The following is a 26,901-nucleotide window of genomic DNA, read 5'->3' as shown; positions in this document are numbered from 1 at the left end:
CATTTTGAAAACCTAAGTTTTTACAGAAGCACATGTCTTTAAGTCTCCAGACAAAAAAAAAAAAAAGCCTTACAGTTAATTTAATGTTTGCACTCTGAGGTGCAACTTAACAGGGAGGGCCTGAAAAAAAGAATGGGAGGGGGCTATTAAATATTTTTAGTAAAATGTTGCCTTTGTCTCGTGCAGAACCTATAGAATATATGCTCTTTAATTTAGTAAATATTTTTTTAAAAGGTAGAGATGCTCTGTTATTATAGGTAAAACAATTCTTAATCATAAAGTTTCTGAAATTCTTGTAATTTTTTTTCATAATTATCAGAAGTTGTTTACCAATTTTTGTTTGAAGTGTGATGTTTTTTTTCTTTAATTCCCAACCTCTTGCAAAAAAAAGAGAAAAAAAGTGGGTTTCTGCTGATGAATTGAGCAGACATCTAATATTTTGTATGCCTTTTGAGCTGTGTAACTTAATATTTGGATACTTGATAATTTTGTTTTATTATGTAATTGATAAAATGGTGATGTGTATTAATGTTAGTTCAACCATATATTTATACTGTCTGGGAATGTGTGGTTATAGTTCTGTGGGAGAAATAATTTGTCAGTGTTCACCAGCTTGTAAAAACTTAGTGCAAGAGCTTAAACATCTAAATAAATAATGAAATGCAAAAAAAACACCAATACTATTGATCTACATATGCTTTCAGATTTGATTCATATTATGATTTATTGGTATGTTTTATTTCAATATAGTGTCATAATATACATTAAATGTGTCTCATAACAATAAAAAAAAAGACTTAGTTCAATTCAAACTAACTTTAGCTGGGATTGAAAATAGTTGTGTCCTATATAGGACAACATGAGTAATGGCATTAGCTTCCACTGTGAAGCACTGAAATGCATTTTTTAATTGAGCATTGAGGTGGGGTTTGTGCAGCTCACACTCGGATTAGGATTCGAAAAACAGTGGTGAAAGAGAAAAAGCACCCAGCAGAAACTCTGCCCATTTGAGTCAATAGTCTCTAGACAACAGAAGATTTTTCAAGAATGGGACTAGTTAATGAGTGGCTTCAAGCTCTTCAAGCTCATATTACATGAGAAATAAAAGGAGGAAATTAAGTAGATTCCAGCACTGATTAATCAAATTAATCATTTTGGTAGTCCATGTATTTTTATAATATTAATATATACAAAAATTTAATATTCAGTGAGGTTCAAAGGGGAGTGTTTTCATGGGAGAATCTACTTTAATGTCAAAAGAAATTTTATTGGTCTTCATCCAAAACATTTGAAAACAGAACAGAGCTTTTGAATACTAAGTGTAAATCTAAGCAGTTTGGTGGAGGGAAAAATGAGACTTTTGTTTGCACAAAGATAATCAAATCACTTCCTTCTTTGAAAACAGACTTGATCAGATATAATATATCTGAGTTTGCTTTCCTTTTAAATTGCTTGTTAGTATTGCTCACAAAGTAGACATCACAATTCATTCAGTCTCTACTTAGATGGTAGTTGTATGACATGGTCTATGAAGATTTTCTGTAGGTGAACCAATGCACGGGAGTCTCAAACAATTTATATGCAAGAGGGTGCAAAATCTCCTACAAATGCTTTACACTTCATGACCAAAACCATTTTTCATCATAAATGCTTGGAACTAACAAAATATTAAATCAATATTAGTGAGTTAAGTAGCATTTAGCATTTTTTCTTCAAATGTTTTTATTGGTTCTTTTTAGTTATATATGATAGTAAAGTTCATTTTGATAGAATTATACATTCATGGAATATATTTTATTTTAATTAGGGGTCTAGTGTTGTGGATGTGCATGATGATGATTCAATGTGGTGTATTTATATATCTACACAGAAAACTTATGTCAGATTCATTCCACTGTCTTTGCTATTCATATCCTCCCTCCTTTCCCTTCATTTCCCTTTGTTTGATCTAATGAACTTCTATTCTCCCCATCCCCTTATTGTGGGTTATCTTCCACCTATCCGAGCAAACATTCACCCTTTGATTTTGGAGGATTAGCTTATTTCACTTAGCATGATAGTCTCTAGATCCATCCGTTTACTGACAAATGTCATAAAGTCATTCTTATTTATGGCTGAGTAATATTCCACTGTGTGTGTGTGTGTGTATCACAATTTCTTTATCCATTTATCTATTGTGGGGTATCAGGGTTGGCTCCATGGTTTAGCTATTGTGAATTGTGCAGCTATAAACTTTGATATGTCTTTCACTGTAGTATGCTGATTTTAAATCCTTTGGATATATACCAAGGAGTGGGATAACTGGATCAAATGGTGGTTCCATTCCTGTTTTTTTTTGAGGAATCTCCATACTGCTTTCCAGAGTGGCTGCACTAATTTTCAGTTCCACCAATACTGTATGATTGTACCTTTTCCCCCATATCCTTGCCAACATTTATTGTTAATTGAATCCTTGATAATTGCCATTCTGACTGTAGTGAGTGAAATCTCAGTGTAGTTTTAATTTGCATTTCTCTAATTGCTAGAGATGTTGGTCATATTTTCATATATTTTTTGACCAATCATATTTCTTCTTTTGAGAGGTGTTTGGTTCCTTTGTCCTTTGCCCATTTATTGATTGGGTTATTTGTGGGGTTTTTTGGTGTTACACTTTATGAGTTATTTGTATATCCTAGAAATTAACACCCTGAGATGCAAGTGGCAAAGATTTTCTCCCATTCTATTGGCTTGCTCTTCATGCTCTTGATTGTTTCCTTTGCTTTGAAGAAGCTTTTCAGTTTGATGCCATCCCATTTATTTATATTTGATTTTATTTCTTGCACTTTATAAATCTTGTTAAAGAAGTCAGTTCCTAAGCTGACATGATGGCGATTTGGGCCTACATTTTCTTCTATTAGGTGCAAAGTCTTTGGTCTAATACTTAAGTTTTTGATCCAATTTGAGTTGAGTTTTGTGTAGGGTAAGAGATGGGATTAAATTTTATTCTATCACATATGGATTTCTAGTTTTCCCAGCACCATTTGTTGAAGAGGGTATCTTTTATCCAATGTATGATTTTGGTGTCTTGTCTAGTATGTGCTAACTGTAGTTAAGTGGGTTTGTCTCTGTGTCTTCTATTCTATTGGTCTTCATGCCTTTTTTTTTTCCCATACCATGACATTTTTGTTCCTATGGCTTTTTAGAATAATTTAAGCTCTGGTATTGTGATAACTCCTGCTTTGCTTTTCTTGCTAAGGATTCCTTTGGCTATTCTGGGCCTCTTATTTTTCAAAATAAATGTCATGACTGCTTTTTCTATTTCTATGAAGAACATCATTGGAATTTTAATAGGAACTGCATTTAAATATGCATAGCACTTTTGGTAGTATGGCCATTTTGATTATATTCCTATCCAGAGCATGGGAGATCATTTCACCTTTTAAGGACTTCTTCAGTTCCTTTCTTTAGTATTCTGTAGTTTTAATTGTAAAGGTGTTCCACCTCTTTTATTAGATTGATTATCAAGTATTTGGAGGGGGGTACTATTGTGAATGGGATAGTTTTCCTAATTTCTTTCAGCTGATTCATCATTAGTGTATTGCATCATTAGTGTATTAGGAATGCAATTGATTTATGGGTGTTAATTTTGTATCCTGCTACTTTCTGGTGGAGGTTTTGGGTCTTCTAAATATAGAATCATGTCATTGGCAAACAGAAATAGTTTTACCCCTTCTTCTCCTATTTGTATCTCTTTCATTTCTTTCTTTTGCCTAATTGCTCTGGCAAGAGTTTCAAGGACTATGCTGAATATAAGTGGTAAAAGAGAACATCCATTTCTTGTTCTGGTTTTGAGAGGAAATGCTTTCAGTTTTTCTCCATTTAGAATGATGTTGGCCTTGGGTTTAGCATATACAACTTTTACAATGTTGAGGTATGTTCCTTATATCCCTCATTTTTCTAGGTTTTAAACATGAATGGATGCTGCATTTTGTCAGATGCCTTTTCTGCATCTATTGAGATAATTATGTGATTCTTATCTTTATTGACATGATAAATTATATTTATTGATTTCCATATGTTGAACCAAACTTACATCCCTGGGCTGAAACCCACTTGATCATGGTGCACTATCATTTTAATGTGTTTTTGTGTGCAATTTGCCAGTATTTTATTAGGAAATTTTGCATCTCTGTTCATCAAGGATATGGATCTAAGGTTTTGTTTCCTTGATGTGTCTTTGTCTTTGTCTGGTTAGTTCCCCAGTTGCTCTTTTGGTAGACTGTTTCTATCTCCATGTGTTTGAGGATGGTAATCATGCTGCCAGACTCAAGAATGAGGCCTGGTAGGTTTAAATCAATTAGCACTACCTCTTCTTATGGCAAAGGTCACTAGTGCAACAAGGGCTCAGAACCCAGTTTTGGGCCAGTGAGAAGAAAGGAGATATGGCTGAGGTCTCTTTACAGGTACTTCCCCTCTTCTGAAAGTGTCATCAAAATAAATCCTTCTTTGTGGTATAAAGATTCAAATATAAAGAAAGTCTACATCGAGGAGGATAGAGCTTGGAGAATTGCAGAAAAACAGAGCTGGGACCTTAATAACATTGTGAAAAGTTGGGGGACCATTCCTAAAACCATAAATACTCTTTGACCCTAAATTGGCTTGAGCCAACATATTCCCATTTTAGCTTCAGCCATTTTGGATTGACATTTCTGTTACTTGCAGCACAAAAACTTGTGTGACATAGGTTGAAATGTTTGGTAAAAGTAAGAACAAAATATTGATCTGAATTGAGCAGCTTATTTACATATAAAGTTTCATAGGAAACCTTTCATGACATTTTGATGTTATGTTACATAAGAGAGCTTTCTTCCCCCTCCTATGCCCCTGTCCTGGTCCCTCAGCAGGACCACATAAAGAAGGGAACATTGGAACATTCCCATTTTGCCTTTTGAGGAAGATTCTAGGGTTTTACCTCTGGCCAAAGCAAAGAGTTTCTTTTTCAGGTCGTCACCTTTGATAGACTGACAGAGTTCAGAAAAGGAACCACATTAAGAAGCATAAGAAGGTTGGCAAGGCTTAGCAGAGTGGATGAAGGCCTATTACTATAAAAGTGTCAGGTACATGGGAGAACAAAAGAAAGGGGTAACGGCTATTTTGCTATATTTGTGTTATTTATATTTTTAAAAAGTTTTATTGGAGTGTAATACCAAAAATACCATTCATTTGAAATTGTTTAATAAATTTTGACAAATTTTTACACGCATCAAATCATCACCACAATCAGGATGGTGACCATATCAATCACGTTCAAATGTTTCCTTGTGCTGCTCTGTAATCCTCCCTCTTACCTGACACTCTCCACCCTGAACAGTCTCCAGGCAACCACTGATCTGCTTTCTGTCACTATGGATTACTGTGCATTTTCTAGAAATTTACATAAATGGAATAATATACTCTGTGCTCTTTTTTGATTGGTTTCCTTCATGTAATTATTTTGAAATAATCCATATCGTTTGGTATATCAGTTTGTTTATTCCTTTAATTGCTAAGTAGCATACTGTTTAGAAATGCCACAGTTTATTACTACGTTCCATTATTATTACTGGACTATTTTCAGTTTGGGGTGGTTAAAAATAATGCTGTGAACATCAACATACAAGTCTTTGGACATATGCTTGCTTTTCTCTTGGGTTAACATCTAGTCATAGATTGGAGGGCATCTGATAGATATATGTTCAGCATTTTAAGAAGCCATGGTACTATATTCTAAAGCAATTGTATCATTTTATCTACCCATGGTGTGTGAGAGCTCAGGTTGCTCCATATGTTGTGCAGCCTTTTTAAATTTTTAGCCATTCTAAAGGTATGTAGTAGTATCTTGTGATTTTAATGTGCATCTATGAAACATTATATTGAGCATAAGTTTATGTACTTATCCATATATTCTTTGGTGAAGTATCTATTTGAAACTTTTGCTTATTTTTAAAGTTAGGTTGTTCATTTTCTCATTTTTGAGATCTGAAAGATCTTCAAATATTCTGAATACAAGTCTTTTATCACCTATGATTTGTAAACATTTTAACTGAGCCAGAGACTTGCTTTTTATTCTTTTAATTATTTCTTTTGAGGACCAAAAGGTTTTACTTTTGATGAAGCACAGTGTATCAGTTTTTGCTTTTCTAAATTATGCATTTAGGGTCATTTCTCAGAAATCTTTGCCTCTGACCCAAGACCACAAATGTTTTCTTCTGGAAGTTTGTTTGTTGCTGTTAGGATTTACATTTAGATCTCTGACCCATATTAAGTTAAATTTTGTATATGGTAAGGTATAGATAAAAATTTCTTCTGGATGGCTTTTAACAGGGGAAATAAGTCTTTTAAGAGAATATTTTGGTGGAGAAAATGCAATGTCTTCACCCACCATTTATTTTTCCTTCTAGGCACAGAAGAGTGCAGTTCTCAGCTTCCTTGCAGATAGCTTAGGGTAATGTGACACTTTCAATCTGTGCAGTGTGGGCAGAAATCATGTGCTCTCTTCTAGACCTTACCATAAAACTCTTTGTACTGTCACCCACACTCCCCATATCCCTTTTTATGCTGACTTTGGTTGCCATGTGTCCAAAATAGCAGAGTTGCAAGAAGGATTCTGGGTCCCTTAATTAGCACATGAAGGGACATTGTTCTGGTTATCTACTGCTGAATTAAAACCACCCCAAAATTTGTGGCTTAAGCAATAGTGTTTTATTAATAATAGTGATTATTTCCATGGCTGTGTGGGTTGACTAGGCTCTGCTGGCAGTTCTTGCTCATGAAGGCAGTTGTTGGCTAGGATTGCAGTCAGTCCTCTGATGGCTTAGCTGGGATGAATGAAAACAGATAGCTCTTTGCTGGAAACCTAGTTGGGACTTTCAACTGGAGTGCTTGCATGTGGCCTCTCCATGTGGCCTGAGAGTCTCTCAACCTGGTATTGGGCTCCAAGAAGCAGCATCCCATTAATGCATTTTAAGAGGCAAGAAATAAAAGCAGACAGCCATTTAAAGGCTACATTTGGAATGGCATAACATCATTTCTACCACATTTAAGCGATCAAAGTGTCCTTAGGGCCTGACTTAAATCAAGAGAGATGGAATTAGACAGAACTGCCTACCTCCAGACAACTGGTGTATTGAGGTCAGGGATCCACCTCAAATCCCAAGCTCTATTTTGCATGTGCCGAAATCTTATTTAAACTCCAAGGTGTTTTTGAAATGGGCTTCTCCGTGATTCTAAGAATAGCACATGTTCAAATGAATTTTATAATTTGCATGATTTATAAGCATCCCTCAAGAGATTCTTGGAGCCTTTGGAGTAGCATAATAAATGCTACCTCTTTGGTGTAAGTCCAGCTTCAAATCATTTGCATGTCAACAATATGTTGGTTATAGGTTCAGTCTTGTACTTCTACTTTCAAAGAATCTTATTTCTGCTGCTAAGAAGTCCAAAGGACTGATATTAAGACACATGTACTGCCACTGCTTTGTTCTCTAGTTTGTATGATGCCCAATAAAAGATTCATTGGATTTCCTGCATATATGAGATTCTGAGAGGACTTGTTCATTCTCAGCAACTAGTAAGGCACATGTAAATTCCTTGGTCAAGCATATAAATGTCTGAACACAGTCAGACCATTTTTCTGAATATGTCAGTCTACATAGAGGTCAGGTAGGTTGTCTGGGCTAATATAAAAGAATATAGCTTTTGCCTTAAAGCCTCTAATAATTCAGTCCATTTTGTGCTTCTATAACAGAATACCCGAGCCTGGGTAATTTTAAAAGAACAGAAATTTATTTTATGGTTCCGAAGGCTGGGAAATTCTTTATCAAGACACTGGCAGGTTTGGTGTCTATCGAAGGACCTCTCTCTTCTTCCGAGTAAGACCTTGAATGCTACGTCCTCTGACAGGGAAGAATCTTGTTCCTCACGTGACAGAAGAGTGGAAAAGCCAAAAGAAAGAGAACCTACTCATCAAAATCCCCATTTAAAGGCATTAAACTTACTCATGAGAGCAGAGCTCCTATGGCCTGAACACCTCTTAAAGGTCCTAGTTCTTAGAACTTTTATAATGGCAATTCAATTTCAACATGAGTTTTGGAGAGGACAGACATTCAAACCTTTGTGGATGGGCACAAGGAGGGCCAGCTTCAAAGGTATGTGACCTATATAGTTACACAGAACCCTGCTTTTAGCAGGAATCCACATTTGATTTAATGCTCTTGAAGTGAATAATAAATATTAACAATTTTTTAAAAGTTTGGAACTTACTCATTTTGCACTGGAGCCTGTACATTATGTAGTTGGTCCTGGGTGCAAAGATCATCATTCCTTTAATTAAACCAATTAATAGCTGCCTAATGATGTCCGTACTATTTATGATGACTTCAGGATAAAATTTATCTGAATGAAATCTAGGAATTGCCACAATAGTGAAAACAGGTGATGTTCATAAAGGCTAGAAGTTTTATAATCCCAAACATTTATCTCTGGATATTATAATTCTGTTCTATTCTACTGTACTCTGTTCATTTATTCCACAAATAGTTTTAAGTACTCTCCAGGAACTAGGGACATAGTTCAACAGAAAAACTGATCAGAGGCCAGTGTAAGTAAATAGTCTGGGGAGTATTGATGGATGCCTTTGGAGAGATCTGCTATGGACTTTTAAGCCATGTATATGTCGCACACAAATGTTATGTATCTCCTTAGATTTTCTCCTGGTAACCTTAGCTGCTTTTTCTACCGTAGCCACCGCTGTACCTGCCTGACTCCTTCTGGGTATCTGTCTGAGGTCAACTAATTTGTCATTCTGAGCGTTCTAAGTCATCTTCCTGTGTTATTGCCATGCAGCTCGGTCAACTAGTCATGCACATCTGTTGTTTGTGGTTTCTTCAGTACTTCGGAACTTGAGAAAACCCACACCATAGAACGTGGAATGTGGCACCCAGCTAAGCTGTCAAACAGGTAAAATGAGACAACTTAAAGTACAGGGACTTTTTGACCAACAGAAAAGTGATAGAAGGAGCTAAGCAGATCAACTTCTTTTCTTTCCTCCAACCCAGGGACTGCCTCCAAAGCAGATTTTCCTGGTGGCTCCATATGTTGGAGGTATAGATATACATTGGCTCCTGGGAAAGCAGGTGTCTTGGCTATAAAATTATGTTCAGGTCCAAGGGAGTGAGCCCAGAAGGTATGGCTTTTTTGCATTCCATCTCAAGGCCAGTAAGAGTGTATATAATGCAGAAGATACAGTCAACAATCAGAAAGACAGGGCAATCCGTTCCATGGTTGTCAGCCAGAATGTCTTCAGCACCAGTGTTTGCCTTAAGGTTAGGGTTAGGGTTAGGGTTAGGGTTAGAGCATCCCAGAAACAAGAATGTACTATACATTGACCCAACAATATGAAGGGTTTCCCTTCATTGAGGCTGATGATTTTTATACTTGTCTGTGTATATGTTTTAATTTCCTTAAAAAGGTTACCTTCAAAGTAAGTAAGTAATGTAAGGTTTTAAAAACATAATAGATTTTTTAAAGCACTTAGTAAATGATATTGATTTTCTTAACCTGGTTTCCCTAGAAAACAGTTTAAGACTAAAGCTTAGATGCTAAGATAATCATCAGTAAGTACAACACTAGGGAAGAAGGAACAGTGCAAAGGGAAAGGGGCAGGAAGGAGAGCAATAGATAGAAGTACATTACCCTGCCAAATGCTAACCAACCAGCAGCAGAGACTTCAATGTGGCATGTTCCTCTAGGATTCCAGCAGCCATCTGTGGAAAGTTGGATTACAAGTAATCTTGGAGGGATGAGGATTCTAGATGGGAGTTTGCCTTTTCTGCCCAGTTTCTCTCCCAGCATCAACAGTTGAGTGTTCACAGAACATCTTACCTATCACCTTGAAATAAGTATCCATTTCATGGCAGACGTGTTTGAGGGACCACAATATTTATAGGTGCTGATCAAGGCAAGCCCTTGTCCAAGAGTGGCAGAGCAGTGGAGCAGGAGCCACGGTGGGCTGGACTATGGGTGAGGAGCATGGGCCATGACTTTCTGGAGACTGCCAACCCTGAGGCACTTGCCAATTTGTGTGTCACACCAAGGCAGCCTGGCCCAGGCCCAGGTGGATGCCTGCTCTTCATAATGCCACAGTATTCCTGATCCCACAACCTCAATCTCCCACTTCCCTACCAATGGTGAGAAAACAGAAGTGGGGCAGACCTGAATGGAAGTTCAGATCCAAGGGTTAACCAATAGCATTAGTATCTTTCCAAACTCTGATTAGCATAAATGTGTACCAATAGCATGGGCCCAAGTGTGATATAAGCCTCCTGACTAGTATGCTCAAGCGGCAACCCCATGGGGGTCCCCTCTTGCCCTTTCAAGAGTTCTTCAGTTTCTATTCTTCACACTTGAATAAATCCTACTCCTTATGCTCTTGCCTTCCATTGTCCTGTGAATTTCATTCTTCAGATTTACAAGACAAGAACCTGGAAAGAAGTTGGCCATGAGTTGAATTGTGACCAGAATGGTTCATGGACATCTTTACATATTCCTATCTATTTTTTTCTTTTGTTTGTTTATCATTCCTAGTATTTTAAGGCAGTTATTTCTCATTGGTCAATATTTTGAAGACTAAAATGTTTGATTAGAATATATCGGATTTGTATTTGTACCTTTTTTTTTTGTTGTTGTTGTTATTACCAGGGATTAAACCCAGGGGCACTCAACCACTGAGCCATATCTCCAGCCCTTTTTTATATTTTCTTTAGAGACAAGGTATTGCTGAGTTGCTTAGAGACTCCCTAAGTTCCTGAGGCTAGCTTTGAACTCACAGTCCTCTTGCCTCAGCTGCTTGATCCACTGTGACTCTTTTACTCTTATTTTTACAATTTTTTTTAATTTGTTTTTTTTGGGGGGCACTGGGGATTGAACTCAGTGGCACTCAACCACTGAGCCCTATTTTGTATTTTATTTAGAGACAAGGTCTTACTCCATTGCTTAGTGCCTCACTTTTGCTGGAGGCTGGCTTTGAACTTGTGATCTTCCTGTCACAGCCTCCTGAGCCACTGGGATTACAGGTGTGAGCCACCATGTCCAGCTTAAATTGTTATTCTATACACTTTTTTTCTCTCTCACTTATCTGTTTCCTAGATTCTCTTTCTTTTTTTTTTTCCTTTGCCAATAGCCAAACTTTATTGATCTCTCTGTCACTCATGCTCTATTTTCTACTTCTATTTTCTCTCCTTGACCCACACAAACATCACATCCTACATTACTTCTATTTTATCCCTGTTCACAATCTAAAATTATAGATCCATATGTAAAATTACTTTTTTGACCATGGGCAACAACTGATCATATCATCTCTGTTTATTGTGGCAATTAACATAATAGATGCCAAAGCAGGAACTATTTGGTTTGATGCTGTAAATTGTTTGTATTATTTATTATTACTATCTGTCTCCCCAGAAACTGTGAGGTATTGGAAGACTTCAGAGTCCCTATAAGCACAGGGAAGAATCCCTACTGCTTCAAAACCATACTGTCAAATGAGTAGACACACAAACAACATGATAAATCAAAAACATGGTAAAGTGAAAAATTCACATCACACAAACCAATATAATTCTATAACAGAATTCATCAATGCCACAGTGGATTAAATGACAGAGAAGGAGTTTAGAATGTTCATAGTTAAGTTGACTTGTGAGGTAAAAAAGATGTAAGGGAGGAAAATACATGGAGTGAAAGATCACTTCAATAAAGAGATAGAGATTCTGAAAAAAAAAATCCAAGCAGAAATCCTTGAAATGAAGGAATCAATAAACCAAATCAAAAATTCATTGGAAGTCATCACCAGGAGACTAGACCAATTGACAGGCAGAGTGCCAGGCAATGAAGACAAAATATCTAATCTAGAAAATAAAGTTGACGACGAAGAAAAGATGTTAAGAGACCATGAACAAAACTTCCAGGAAATATGAGATACCATTAAAAAGACCAAACTTAAGGTTTATTGGTATAGACAAAGGCCCAGAGATAGAAACCAAAGGAATGCATAATCTTTTCAATGAAATAATGTCTGAAAATTACCCAAACGTTAAAAATGAAGTAGAAAATCAAATGCAGGAGGCATACAGGATCCCAAGTATACAAAGTTATAACAGGTCCACACCAAGGAACATTATTATGAAAATGCTCAACATGCAGAATAAGGACAGAATTTTAAAGACTGTCAGAGAAAAAAAAATGACAGGTTAGTTTTAGGGGGAAACCAATGTGGATCTCAGATGATTTCTCAACCCACATACTTTAAAGTTAAGAGGTCATGGAATAAGATATACCAAGCTCTGCAAGGAAGTAGATTCCAACCAAGAATACTATATCCTGCAAAATTAAGCTTCATATTTGATGATGAAATAAAAACCTTTCGTGATACACAAAAGTAAAAGGAATTAACAACCAGAAAGCCTGCACTATAGAACATTCTCAGCAAAATATTTCATGAAGAAGAAATGAAAAATAAAAGAGAAAACCAGCAAAGAGAAGAATTATACTAAAGGATGGTTAATCAAAGGAGATACTGATTCAATTTAAAAACTAGAAATAAACCAAAACTACATGGAATAAAAACATTTCTTAATAATAACATTGAATGTAAATAGTCTAAACTCATCAGTCAAAAGACATATAATGGCAGATTGGATTAAAAAACAAGATCCAACAATATGCTGTCTCCATAAGACTCACCTCGTAGGCAAAGACATCCACAGACTGAAGGAAGAAGGATGGGAAAAAACCTTATCATTCACATGGATCTCATAAACAAGCAGGGGTTTTTATCTTCATATCAGATAAAGTAGACTTCAAGTCAAAATTAATCAGAAGGGACAAAGAAGGCCATTTCCTACTGCTTAAGGAATTATATATCAACAAGACATAAAAGTCTTAAATATTTATGCCCTGAATAATGGAGCATCTATATACATCAAACAAACCCCTCTCAATTTCAAGAATCAAACAGACCACAACACAATAATACTGGGTGACTTTAACATGCTTATCTCACCATTTGATTGATCTTCCAGACAAAAACTAAATAAAGAAGCTACAAAACTAAAATTTACAATTATTAATTTAGACTTAACAAACAAATAGAATATTTCATCCATCAATGACTGACTACACTTTCTTCTCAATAGCACATGGATCCTTCTCTAAAATAGACCATATTTTAGGCCACAAAGGAACTCTTAGCAAATACAAAAAAGTAGAGACAATACCTTGCATTTTATCAGATTATAATGGAATGAAATTAGAAATCAATGATAAAAAATAGAAGCTACTCTAACATCTGGAAATTAAATAATACACTAGCTAATGACCAATGGATAATGGAAGAAATCAAGGATGAAATAAAAATATACTTTGAGATAAATGAGAGTAACAAAACAACTTATTAAAATCTCTGGGATATTATGAAGGAAGTTCTAAGAGGAAAGTTCATTGCATTGAGCTCATTCATAAAAAGAATAGAAAGTAACCAATTAAAGAACTTAACTTTACATTTCAAAGCCCTAGAAAAAGAAGAACAAACCAACACCAAAAGCAGAAGACAGGAAATAATTAAATCAGAGATGAAATTAATGAAATTGAAACAAACAAACAAACAAAAAGCAAAAACTCCATGAAACAAAAAATTGGTTCTTTGAAATAGTAAATAAAATTGACAAACCTTTAGCCAAGCTAGCCAAGAGAAAGAGACAGAAATCTCAAATTGCCAAAATTCGTGATGCAAAAGGAAATATTATCAGGGACACCACTGAAATGCAGACAATAATCAGAAACTACTTTGAAAATCTGTACTCCAATAAAATAGAAAATCATGAAGACATTGACAAATTTCTACAGACATATGAACTACCCAAATTGAATCAAAAGGACATGGAAAATTTAAACAGATCAATTTCAAGCAATGATATTGAAGACACCATCAAAAACCTACTAACAAAGATAAGCCCAGGAACAGATGGCTTCTCAGATGAGTTCTGTAAGACCTTCAGAGAGAAACTTACACCACTACTCCTCAAATCATTCCATGAAATAGAAAGGGAAGTAACCCTTTCAAACTCATTCAATGAAGCTAGTATCACCCTGATACCCAAACCAGACAAAGCACATCAAGAAAAGAAAACTTCAGATGAATATCCCTGATGAACATAGACGCAAAAATTTTTCATAAAATCCTGGTAATTCGTATACAAAAGCACATATCTTTTTAGATAGTGCACCATGATCAAGTGGGATTCATTCTAGGAACACAAGGCTGGTTCAACACATGTAAATCAACAAATGTAATTCATCACATCAATAGACTTAAACACAAGAATCACATGATTATCTCAATAGATGCGGAAAAAGCATCTGACAAAATTCAGTTTCCATTCGTGCTCAAAACACTAGAAAAACTAGGAATAGTAGGAACATGCCCCAACATTGTAAAATCTATGTATGCTAAACCCAAGGCCAACATCATTCTAAATGGAGAAAAATGGAAAGCATTTCCTTTAAAGTCTGGAAAAAGACAGGGATGCCTTGTTTCACCAATTGTATTCAACATAGTCCTTGAAACCCTAGCCAGAACAATTAGACAAAGGAAAGAAACTAAAGGAATACAAATAGAAAAAGAAGAGCTCAAGCTATCAGTATTTGCTGATGACATGATTATATATCTAGAAGACCCCCCAAATTCCATCAGAATACTTTTAGAATAGAATAAATGAATTCAGCAAAGTAGCAGGATAAAAAATTAACACCCATAAATCAGTTGTGTTCCTACATACCAATGATTAATCAGCTGAATGAGAAATCAGGAAAACTATTTCATTCATAATAGCCTCAAAAAAATAAAATATTTGAGAATCAATCTAACTAAAGAGATGAAACACTTCTACAGTGAAAACTATGGAACACTAAAGAAAGAAATTGAAGAAGACCTTAGAATTTGGAAAGATCTCTGGATAGGCAGAATTAATATTGTCAAAATGGCCATACTACCACACATATTTAATGCAATGCCTATTAAAATTCCAATGATATTCTTCATAGAAATAGAAAAAGCAGTCATGAAGTTCATTTGGAAAAATAAGGGGTCCTGAATAGCCAAAGCATTCCTTAGAAAGAAAAGCATAGCATGAGACATCACAATACTGGACCTTATATTTTACTACAAAGGTATAGTAACAAAAATGGTATGGTATTGACACAAAAACAGACATGAAGACCAATGGAACAGAATAGAAGACACAGAGACATACCCACATAAATACAGTTATGTCATACTAGACCAAGGTGCCATAAACATACATTGGAGAAATGATGGCCTCTTCAATAAATGGTTCTGGGAAAACTGGAAATCCATATGTAATAGAATTTAATTGAATATCTATCTTTCACCCTACATAAAACTTAATTCAAACTGGATCAAGGACCTAGGCATTAGGCCAAAGACCCTGTCTGTGCCTACTAGAACAAAAAGTAGGCCTACTCGCTATCATGTTGGCTTTAAACTGACATCCTCAAAAAGATTCCTAATGCACAAAAAGTAAAATCATGAATCAATAAATGGGATGGTATCAAACTAAAAGCTTCTTCATAGCAAAGGAAACAATCAAGAACATGAACAGAGAGCCTACAGAAATGTGAAAAAATCTTTACTACCTGCACCTCAGATGGTACATTAATCTCCAGGATATACAAAGAACACCAAAACCTTAAAACCACAAACAAATAAACAACAACAACAACAACAAAAAATCCAAATGACCTAATCAATAGTTGGGCTAAGGAAATGAACAGGCACTTCACAGAAGAAACACGAATGGTTGAAAAATATATGAAAAAATATCCCATATCTCTAGCAATTAGAGAAATGCAAATCAAAACTACACTGAGATTTCATTTCACTCCTATCAGAATGGCAATTACCAGGAATATAAGTAACAATAAATATTGGTGAGGATATGGGGGAAAAGGTTTACTTACACATTGCTGGTGGGACTGCATATTGGAGTAACCTTTATGGAAAGCAGTATAGAGGATCCTTAGAAGATTTGGAATTGAATGACCATTTGACTCAGTTATCCCCCTCCTCGGTTAATACGCCAAATACTTAAAATCAGCATACTACAGTGATGCAGCCACTTCAATGTTTGTGCCAGCTCAATTCATGATAGCAGAACTATGGAACCAACCTATGGAACCCTACAACAGATGATAAAGAAAATGTGGTTCATATGCACAGTGGAATATTAATCAGCCATAATGAAGAATATCATGTTAAGTGAAATAAGCTAGTCCCCAAAAACCAAAGACAGTGTTCTCTCTGATATGTGGATGCTAACCCACATCATTGGATTAGGCAAAGGGGAATGAAGGGAAGGGACGATGGATGGGACTAGGAAAGACAGTAGAATGAATCAGACATAACTTTCCGATCCTTAATGAATACATGACCAATGTAACTCCACATAATGTACAATAACGAGAATAGGATCCTAATTGGAAAAAGTTAAACTTATTCTATGGATGTATAATATGTCAAAATACACTCTACTGTCATGTATATCTAGAAAGAACAAACAAATAAATAAATTAAAAAGAAAAGCTGCGATTTTGTGAGCTGCTACATACCACCAGTGGTAGTGAAGAAGAACTGGGCTTTGCCAGCTGCCACACAGGTGGACACTCCTTTGCTGTGATTGGCTGAACAGGAAAAGGGGCTTTTTTGGCTGCAGAAGCCTACAGCTTTCACAGGCCCCACCCACCAGTAGAAGCAGAGAATCAAACTCGGGTTTCACTGCTCAGTCCCCACCCACCAGTAGAAGCAGAGAAGTTTCAAACTCGGGTTTCACTGCTCAGTCAGAAGCAACTGTCCTCATAGAATGGCGAAATGACCTATGGGAGACTCAGCGGGGGAGAGGGGGGGAGGGCACCTGCTCAGGCTCAACGTCTTGACGCAGGTTGAGTTTCTGATTTCCAGTATCTTACACATTGTGATGTGTTGTATTTTTATTTTCCTTCAGTTTAACATGATAATTTTCATTGTAATTTCTAGTTTGATGCCTGATTATTTATAAAGGTATTGCTTAAATTCCAGAAATCAAAAATTCGCATCGTTTTTTGAATTTTTTTTTTCTTCTTTTCTTATTGAGTCCCACTTTAATTAGAGATCATGCTCTTTAGGCTTTCAGTCTTTGAATGCGAAGAGACTTACTTTAGGATCTATTAAAACATTAAGTTTTATAAGTGATACAGCACTTGAAAAAATACATATTCTGATGTTTTGGGTGCAGTGATCTATGTATATCAATTAGGTCAAGTTTATAAGTCACATTTTCCAAATCTTTTGGATAACTACTGAGAATTTCGACAGCTTGTTATATCATTAATGAGGGACATACGTTAAACTTTTTCCTCTGGCACTGTAGTTTTTAAAATTCATATATTTGGATGCTGGTTGTTGAGCAAATAGACATTTATGATTGTTAGAGCTTCCTGCTGTCTTGACCATATTATCATGAAATGCCCATACTCATCTTTCTCCATAATACTTCTTGCACTGATAACTAATTTTTCTGACATTGATATTGCTATCCAGCTATTATATGGTTTAATATTTTGTTTTCTGTTTTACCTTCTTTTAGACTTAATAAATATTTTTGCATTATTCTATTTTCCCCTTAGTTGTCAGTTAAATAATATTTGATTATTCCTTTTCTGATTATCTTAATTATGTCAATATGCAATCTTGATTTACTACCACGAATTATTTATTTTACCACGTCCTGGACAATGGAAGAGCCTACAATTCTTTAATCCTATTTGCTAACTCCCCCCAACCATTTCCCAATTCTCTCTATATTTTAAATTTCATAAGATATTACTATTGCTGGTTTCATAAGACATTACTATTAAAGAGTTAATATGTGCCTAATTTTTCACTTGCATATTTATCCTTTCCAAGAGCACTCTCCATTCCTTTTTGTATCATTGTGTTTTCATCTGGCAGTTTTTTCTTTTTACCTGAAGAACTTCTTAATACTTTCTCAATATAGATATGCTTGAAACAATGTATTTCAGTTTTTATTTATTTGAAAACATCTTTATTTTCACCTTCACTTATTAAAGATATTTTTGCTGTGTGTAAAGTTACAGAACTGTAGTTATTTAGAAGATATTAAAGGTGTTATTCCATTGTTTTATTGCTCCCATTGTTTCTCTTGAGAGGTCAGCTTATGATTTTTGTTTTTGTTTTTTTCTGTAGTGCTGGGGATCAAGCCTAGGATCTTGTGCATGCTAGAGAAACATGCTATCACTGAGATGTATCCTCAGTCGTCCAGCTTATGATATGGTATTGAAGTTTGAGGTTTTTTTCCTCTAGCTGCTTTTAAGATTTTTCCTTTTGTTATGTTCAGTATTTTTACTGAATTGTGATTATTCTAAATTTCAAATTTTATAAATTGTGATTTTCTTTGTATTTATTTGATTTGGAGTTAGCAGAGATCTTGGATTAGTGGTTGTTTTATCAAAAATTTTTTGTTTAGAATCTTTATTTTTTTTTTTTGCTTCTCCATTTTCTCAATGTTTTTCATTTTGAAGTTTAATTGTTCCATTTATGGTCTAAGACCTTTTCACATTTCTGTCATGCTTAAACAAAACAAAAACAAAAACCTTTGTCAGTGCTTCAGTTCTATTGTTTATATATTTTTAATGAAAACCTGCAGCAGAAAACTCAAGGTCAACATTAATGAAAAAAAGTTACCTCATTGCTATTTGTACTGGTTATTGAACCTAGAGGTGCTTAACTACTGAGCCTCATCCCCAGCCCTTTGTATTTTTGAGACAGAGCCTTGCTAAGTTGCCTAGGCTGGCTTTCAACTCTGGACACTTCTGCCTTAGCCTCCTGAGCTGCAGGGATTGCAGGCGTGCACCACCATGCCAGGCCTCTGGTATTAGATTTGTTTGTTCGTTTTGTTTTTTAATACCGGGGATTGAACCCAGGGCAGCTTAATCAACAAGCCACATCCCCAGTCCTTTTTAAAATATTTTATTAGAGACAGGGTCTTACCGAGTTGCTTTAGGGCCTCGCTAAGTTTCGAGGCTGGCTTTGAACTTGTGATCCTTCTATCTCACCCTCCAGAGTTGCTGCTATTAGATTTTTTTTTTTTTTTTTTTTTGTGGTGCTGGGGATTGAACCCAGGTCCTTGTGCATGTGAAGCAAACACTGTACCAACTGAGCTATATCTCCATCCCCTTGCTATTAGATTTTTACAGACACTTTTTGTCAAGATTACTAAGACTAATACCTCTATAGCTCTCCAATTCCTTGATGAAGATGATAATCACTGGCAACATTCATTCTCTCTCATTTGGGGATGAATTCAGATTCATTAAAGTGCAAGACATTTAAATCTTGCGGGACACTAAGTAACAGTATCGTGTAAGTAGTCATTATACATTATGAGCAAGCATCTCTCAGGGTATGAAACACATTTATGAGTAGGCTTTTTCTTTGAACACTGATTGGGAAGTGAGCGTATTATTGACTTTTACTGTGGCTAGGGATGCTATGTATTCTGCAATGTAGATGACAATCTTTTACAAGAATAATTAGCCTGGAGTGGTGGTGCATGCCTCTAATGCCAACAACTATGGAGGTTGAGGCAGGAGTATTGCAAGCCAGACTCAGCAATTTAGTGAGGCCCTAAGCAATTTAGCGACACTCTGCCTCAAAATAATACATAAAAACTCCTGGGGACGTAGCTCAGTGGTAAAGCACCCCTGGATTCCATCCCCAGTACAAAAAAAAAAAAAAATCAATAGTTGTAAATAGTTGTATGTCTTACATGACTTTAATCTGTAAGAGGGCCTTCTGAGATACCCCTGTAGGTGATATATCTGCTAATAATAATCTGACCCAATATTCTGATTCCCTTTTACATATTAAAATCTAGGAATTTTGTTCTGTATTGTTTAGATAAAGATTGAATTTCCCATGAATGGTAATAAAGGGAATAGTGTATTTTGTTTTTTGGAACTTTATGGAGGGTTAGTCATAATTCTATAAATTGACATCCAGTACCTTACTCTGCTCTTGGTATTTTTGTTGCTTATACAATTCATATATTGTTTGCAATACACATAGCTTGAATACGTATTTGAAGTGATTCCACAGACAGAAACAAATATCTGGTCACTTCATTGGTCTTCTATGTTTCATAATGAAATAATATTTTTGTTATAAATTACCTTCCCTTCTATATTAAAATTGGAGCATTGCTGTGCATATTGATTTAGTAATTATACTTGTAAGTAGATGCTATTATTTAATAATTGTAACTCGAGATAATTATAATTTCATCTCAGGATTTTTGTTTCAAAAAGAGAGGTCTAAGCCGGGCTTGGTGGCACACATGGCTGGAGGATCTCAAGTTCAAAGCCAGCCTCAGCTACTTAGCGAGGTCCTAAGCAACTTAATATTTGATGTTTGATTTCAACATAAAGATTCCTTTTATTGCAATTATTTACTTTTTATTATTGTTTTAAGAAACTACTACTGTTATACAAAGCGGTTTTAGACTATCAATCAAGCGTGGACTTCCTTATGCCGGGAACCTTGGCGGCCTCGTTCAGAGGTGCACTTAGTAGTCACCGTCGATATCCTAACCGGAACCTTGGCGCTGTGACGTTGGTTTCCGGCGGTCTCTTTAGAAAGCCGAACAGCTTTGGGCCAAAGGACCATGAGAGGGCCGGAGCCGGGTCCCGAAGCTACCATGGAGGGGGACGTGCTAGACACACTGGAGGCTCTGGGGTAAGTGTTCTTGGGACTTTTCCCTCGAAAACGTAACCTTTTCTACCGTTTGGCTGCTGCAGCCTCCTCCCCGTCAATCTCCGCTGAGTCTGCGCGGCCCGGTGCAGGCCTCCTCAGCCTTTCTGCTTCCGGCGCCGACGGAGTTAAGCGGGAGGCGGGAGAGAAATCCGTTTGGAGGGTGGAGCAGGGCCGGAGAGCTGGGGCGCGTGGCCCCCTTTTCCAAACTCTTTGCTTAGAAACTCTGCAGCCGGACCCGGCGGGATGGGCTGGCGTGGAGCCGGCGAGCTACCTCCGGTCTTGCAGGCACGCCCGTGCGGGCAGGTGATGTTTATGTTGACGTTGTTTTCGCGCCCGGGGGCGGTCCTGGAACCCGAACTGGGGCTGTGGACTCGTCTCCTACAGTGTACAACCCGGGACTTACTTGGGGCTCAAGAGTCAATCATTCCTGCATCTTTGACAGGAGAAAGCATTTTGTTTAGTTCAGTGCGGGTCCATGCATTGAACCGTTGAATCCGTTCGCTAATACATATTTATGTGCTAGAAAAGGTTTTCGGATTATTATAAACTCACTTAGTCGTGGAAGGTACAAGGAGTCTCTTGCCTGCTGCTATTCACAATTCAGAGTACTTTTATGAGAACTCCCAGGGGTCGAGGTGGCAGTGTTGTTAACAGCTTGCAGGTGTCGGGGTCCTTATACTCCACAACATAACCTACGCTCATTCCGTTTTTCATCACAGCCCTTGCTCCTATCTTGTTTGCCAATTTGTCAGTCTCTTCAACTTCACTCTTGCTTTTTTTCCCTCCTCCCAAATCAGCTCCTGGAAAACTGGTACCTTCCGGGTTTTGTTTACTGCTGCGCTCCCAGCAACATCCCAGATTGGGGTCTGTCACGTGTATGGTGACTGAGTGAATGGGTAAATGAATGAAGACAAGTTCAAAGGAAACTTGCACAGAAGTAAGCATAGGACCAGATTATTTGAGAGTCGAAAAGATTCCTATTAAAAACCTAAAAAGCGTGTAGCAATCTGCATAGTCTTTTGCTGTGCTGCATGCAAGGACTTCTTAATGGGGTGAGCTGTGCCTTCGCAGTACTGTGTAAAACTTGAAACCCTATGTCCTTGATTTTTCTCCCCCAAACTGCATTTGTGCCTCTACCAACTGCTTCTTTAGTTGCACCCAGATAAAACCTACTCTGCTGTGACCCTGCATTAGAGAACTTTATGTTAGTAGCTCTTGAATAAATGTTTGTTTAATGAAGGAACAGTTAGTGATTATTTAAGAGGCATTTGTTTTTGTTTTTACTTATGTGCAATCCCTTGGAAATTCTTCCTTAACTTGATTAAAGAAGTAATGAAGACAAGAAGTTAAAATACTTCAAAGTGTTTAGACTCCAGTTTGATTGCCAAAGTACTCCCAATAAGAACAATGGGATCCTGTAAATCATTTATGAAAAGAGGGAAAACAGTGTTTTTATTCCTTCTTTCGTTCCTTGAACTTACTGTTTATATTTTAGTGTTTTGGAAAATGAAGTTTTCTGTAGTCTTGACTTTTATCAAGAAAAATTAGTTTCACATTATTCAGTATGGGAAGTAAAAGAGTTTGCATACTATAAAATTGTTTTTTTTTCTAGAATACCTGAGGAAAAGGGTTTGAAATGCGAATTCCATGATAATGAAATGTGAAAAAATAGTTTTTACAGTATATGTTATAATTTAATACTGTTTTCAAATGTCCATGTAAATAGTGACTAATGTATTTTCTATTGTGGTTTTAGACATTTAGGATACCAGTGAAGGTGCTTTAGTTTGTTGTATAAAGAAATTAATGGGAGGAACTAAAAGGGAATCTGATAAAGAATAATTTAATGTTATAGTATATTATGAATGAAAACGGTTGGAATCACTCAGTTTCCTCATCTCTGAAATGAGTGTGTTGGAGCAGATGATTTCACAATAGTTCATGATTTTGTGGAACAGTGGATCTCAACCAGTAGGTCTTGTTATACATTAGAGTCATATATGGAACTGGGAGCAGTGGCACCCTTCTGTAATCTCAGTGACTCTGGAGGCTAAGGTAGGAGGATCATAAATTCAAGGCCAGCTTTAGCAATTAGTGAGACCCTGTCTCAGGAAAAAAAAAAAATCATGTATGGAGGTTGTGAAAAATGTTCCCCATTCTGGCAGATACCACAGCTGACTGAATGATCATCTGCAGAGGTGCAGTACAGACTTGAATATTTTTACAAAGCTTCACAGCTTAGATTGAGAGCTACTATTATAGAAGGTAACACAACTGTATGTTGAGCACTGTTCTGAGGTATTGGTGATGAACACAGTAGTCTTGGTTTTTGTCCCTGTTGGGCTTACAGTCAAGGGCAAAAACAGACAGGGTCACACAAATAATCATAAACTGTAACGAGTACTTCAAATGAAAGGAATAGTAATATTTTAGAAAGCTTAGTGGTAGGTTCCTGAGTAATTGACTTTTGGGACAAAATAGGAAGGGAGAATAGAAGTTAAGTACGTGATGGAAAAGGAGGATAAAGGTGTCCTTATAGTGAGAACAAAACATGAAGACCTTGAAGTAGGAAGGAGCATGTTGTATTAGAAGAAAAGGAAGTAACTTCATGTGGTAGGAAGGCAGAGTGCAAGGGACACAGTGGTGGGAGATTGGAAGCAAGAGTCAGGTGAGGACTAGCACATGCAGCAACTTTTTAGGCTTTGTTGTAGATTTTATTCTTTAACAGCAATGGAATATGACAGAAGGGTTTTAAATAAAAAAGGGAGTGATTATATATCTATTTGGAAAGGTACGTCTCTCAGCAAATGAATTGGAGAATTTAGTGGCCTGAGACATTGTTTAGTGGCAGTGAATATGAAAAGAAGTACATTATAAGACTTAGTGAGTAATTGGATATTAGATTTCAGGGATTCATTTCTTTAGTTAATATTAAGCACCAAAGTGAAATGACACTGTAGAATCTAAATTGAATAGGAAATTAAGTGAAGAAAGGAGGGAGCTAGTAAATAGAATGTAGAAGGACCAATGGAATGGAAGTAGTGAGATCAAAGAGTAGTTGTAGGTGAGTAGTCAAAAAGGCAAGCTGGAAGGATAGATGTAGTAGGTTGTGGTGAGGGAGTGATGTGTTTGAATTTGTGATTTGGGAGGTGGAGTAGGTGTAGCGAAGGCAAGGTCCAGGAGATAGCTGATTGATATAAGGTAAAGAAGGTTGGTAAAAAGGAAATTAGGAAATTGCGAGTTCAGAGTACCAGATAGGATATACATATGGACTTTGAATAAACTCATTATAATGGCAAGAATATAGGTGGAGAGGAAAGGTGATAAAAGGGAATGTTGAGTGTCCAGGAGATTGATAGATGAAAAATACAAGTGGAAGAGGGTCGTAGATCTGACTGGCTAGACCTTTTGAGAGAGCAGGAGCAGTGATTTGGATACTGTCTTGGAAAGCAAGGAGGACAAAAACCTATCAACCTATCTTGTGCAATTTGAGAATAAAAATAAGGAAAGCTAGAAGTGGTAGGGATAAACTTTTTGAGTGATATTGACAAAATATGAGTTGTTTATGGGTGGAACACAGTGGAAGAGATGGGAAGCAGGTAGGGGTGGAGAGCTGAATCAGAGGCTCGACTAGTCAGGTTGGCAAATGACAGGGGAAAATACGCAATCTCATGTTATGTTAGCTGGTGAAAATAAACAGAAAGTAAGTAAGGCCCTGGATGTCTTTCTCTCTGAGGAAAGGTGCCAGTATCCTTAATGGAAAGATGTGGATCACCTAGCTTGAAGTGGTGCCAGACTACTACCAATGGTTCCAGTAAGAGGCCCTGGTGGGGAGATAATCTAGGCTTAGGAGGGGTGTCACCAGTGTTTGGAATAACAATATCACTTTCCTAATAGGAATGTATAGAACAAACTAAGAGCATGGCTATTCTCAGTAAATAGCAGAATTGCATTGGGAAATCAAAGCAAGCATGCAGTAGTAGTAGTGATAAGCACTAAACAGTTGCTAAATATGGCATAAATAGACTTGAATTCCTGCTGTAATTTCTCCTAATCTACAAGGGTAAAAACAATGAGCAGTGATGACAAACATTGAGAGATATTTAAGTGAAAAAAAAAAGTTTCTTAGTACTGTGCTGTTTAATGAGAGGTCTGTGGACCAGCAGCATTGATATCACCTGGGAATTAGGAATACAGAATCTTAGATCTCACTATTGCTCTGCTGAATTAGTCTATTTTAACAAGACCCTCAGGAGATCAATATGCATATGAAAGTTTAAGAAGCATTGCTCTAGTCTGATATACTATTTTCTACTCTTATTCAATTATCTAGCAGAATATTTTCAGATACTTCTATTATGTAAAACAATTAGATATGTTTCTGAATGGCGACAGTTCAGTAGGGGAAGTAGGGATGTGGCTCAAGCGGTAGCGCGCTCGCCTGGCATGCCTGTGGCCCGGGTTCCATCCTCAGCACCACATACAAACAAAGATGTTTGTCCGCCGAAAACTAAAACAATAAATATTAAAAAGTTCTCTCTCTCTCTCTCTCTCTCTTAAAAAAAAAAAAAAAAAAAAAAGAACATAGGGCTGTAGCAATAGAGTGTATGGCTCAGTTCCTAGCCAGTTAGCTATGATTATGACAGTCCCAAGGAAGTTCTCTCTCTGTACTTCAGTTTTCTCATCTGTAAAATGAGGTTAAGAATAGTACCTACTCTAATAGGTATTATAGCAATTAAATGAGGTAATATATGCATAACACTTAGGGCTAGCCTAAGTAAGCAGTTTGTGTTAGCTACTGTTACAATTATTATTAGATATTCAGATTTGTTAAATGTATTTATGTTTTCCTCTTTTTATTTTTACCTTGATTAGCTAAGGCATTAAATATTATGAATTTTTTCCTTTGGTGATTTGAGCAGTTTTTATTGAATTTGAGAAATGGCATTTCAATGAAAATTGACTTACATCTACCAATATGAATTAGTTAACATTTATTCAGGAGTTTATGATTATTTTATTGCAGAAATGAAAGCAAATGGGGGAAATAAGACATTTACTATTAAGTCTCAATGAAAATCATTGTATGATATGGAGGAAGAGGTGAGACATAGAGGAAGCAGCCTTGGGCTGGGGGTGCAGTCCCAGTTCTGCCTTTTATTTGCTGAATCATCTGGGTCAGGTTAGTTGCTTAGTTTCCTTATAGGTGTTGACAGATGTTTGAGTTCATACGGAGTATTTGGGCTAAATTCACTTAAATCCTAATGCCATTGTTTATTTGCTTATTTTCTAGTCCTATAGAATTAGGATAATACCACCTCAAAGCATTGTTATAATGATTGAATGAATTATATATGACTAGCATTGTGCCTGGCCTGCTACTTAAGGCAGGTATCCTCACCTTGTTAAGTCTTAATTTCTTTACCTGCAAAGTGGGAGTTAGAAAATATTCCCCATGTGATACAACTGGAGAATTCAGAGAAAAACAAATGCAAATAACTTAAACTTATGCAGAGACACATAGCCTTGCTTATAAAAGAAATGTAAATTAAAACTACATTGACCTACCACATAGTCAGAATTCCAAGTTTGATATTTTCAGTGAATTACCAGACAGTGATAGATACCTTGATAGTACAACTCCTGTAGAGGAAGATTTAATAATGTCTAACAAAATTATATATCTATATACTCTTTGATCCCAAAATCCCACCTTTAGGAATCTATCCCAAATATACACTGATGAAACTTTGCCAAATTATAATAACAAAATAGTAGAAACTACCAGGATATCCTCATTAGAAGCTGATGAAGATATGATGTATTCAGACAGATAATACACAGCTGTAAAAATGATTGAAATTTATCTGTAAGTATTCATCTCTAGTAAATGCAAATATATGTATGAGCATGTATGTTTGAAGGAAGGAATAGAACAGTATTATCTTAAAAAGGAGAAAAATATATATGCTTGTATTATTTTTAAAACTATTATAGAA

General features: G+C 36.3%; 1 protein-coding gene across 1 annotated transcript in view; it reads left to right on the top strand.

Annotated features, from left to right (window-relative positions):
- The first annotated feature begins 20,745 nt into the window (after positions 1–20,745).
- The window catches only part of Fam98b (family with sequence similarity 98 member B), a 34,793-nt gene continuing 28,637 nt past the window's right edge, over positions 20,746–26,901 (top strand). The window contains exon 1 of the mRNA XM_048793381.1: positions 20,746–20,884. Coding sequence (XP_048649338.1) covers positions 20,814–20,884 — 71 coding nt within the window. The 5' untranslated portion in view covers positions 20,746–20,813. The remainder of the gene's footprint in view (positions 20,885–26,901) is intronic.

This window comes from Marmota marmota, unplaced genomic scaffold (assembly GCF_001458135.2).
Source record: "Marmota marmota marmota unplaced genomic scaffold, marMar, whole genome shotgun sequence".
NCBI lineage: Eukaryota > Metazoa > Chordata > Mammalia > Rodentia > Sciuridae > Marmota > Marmota marmota.
The sequence above is the reverse complement of the archived record's forward strand: the minus strand, read 5'-3'. Positions and strand labels throughout refer to the sequence as shown.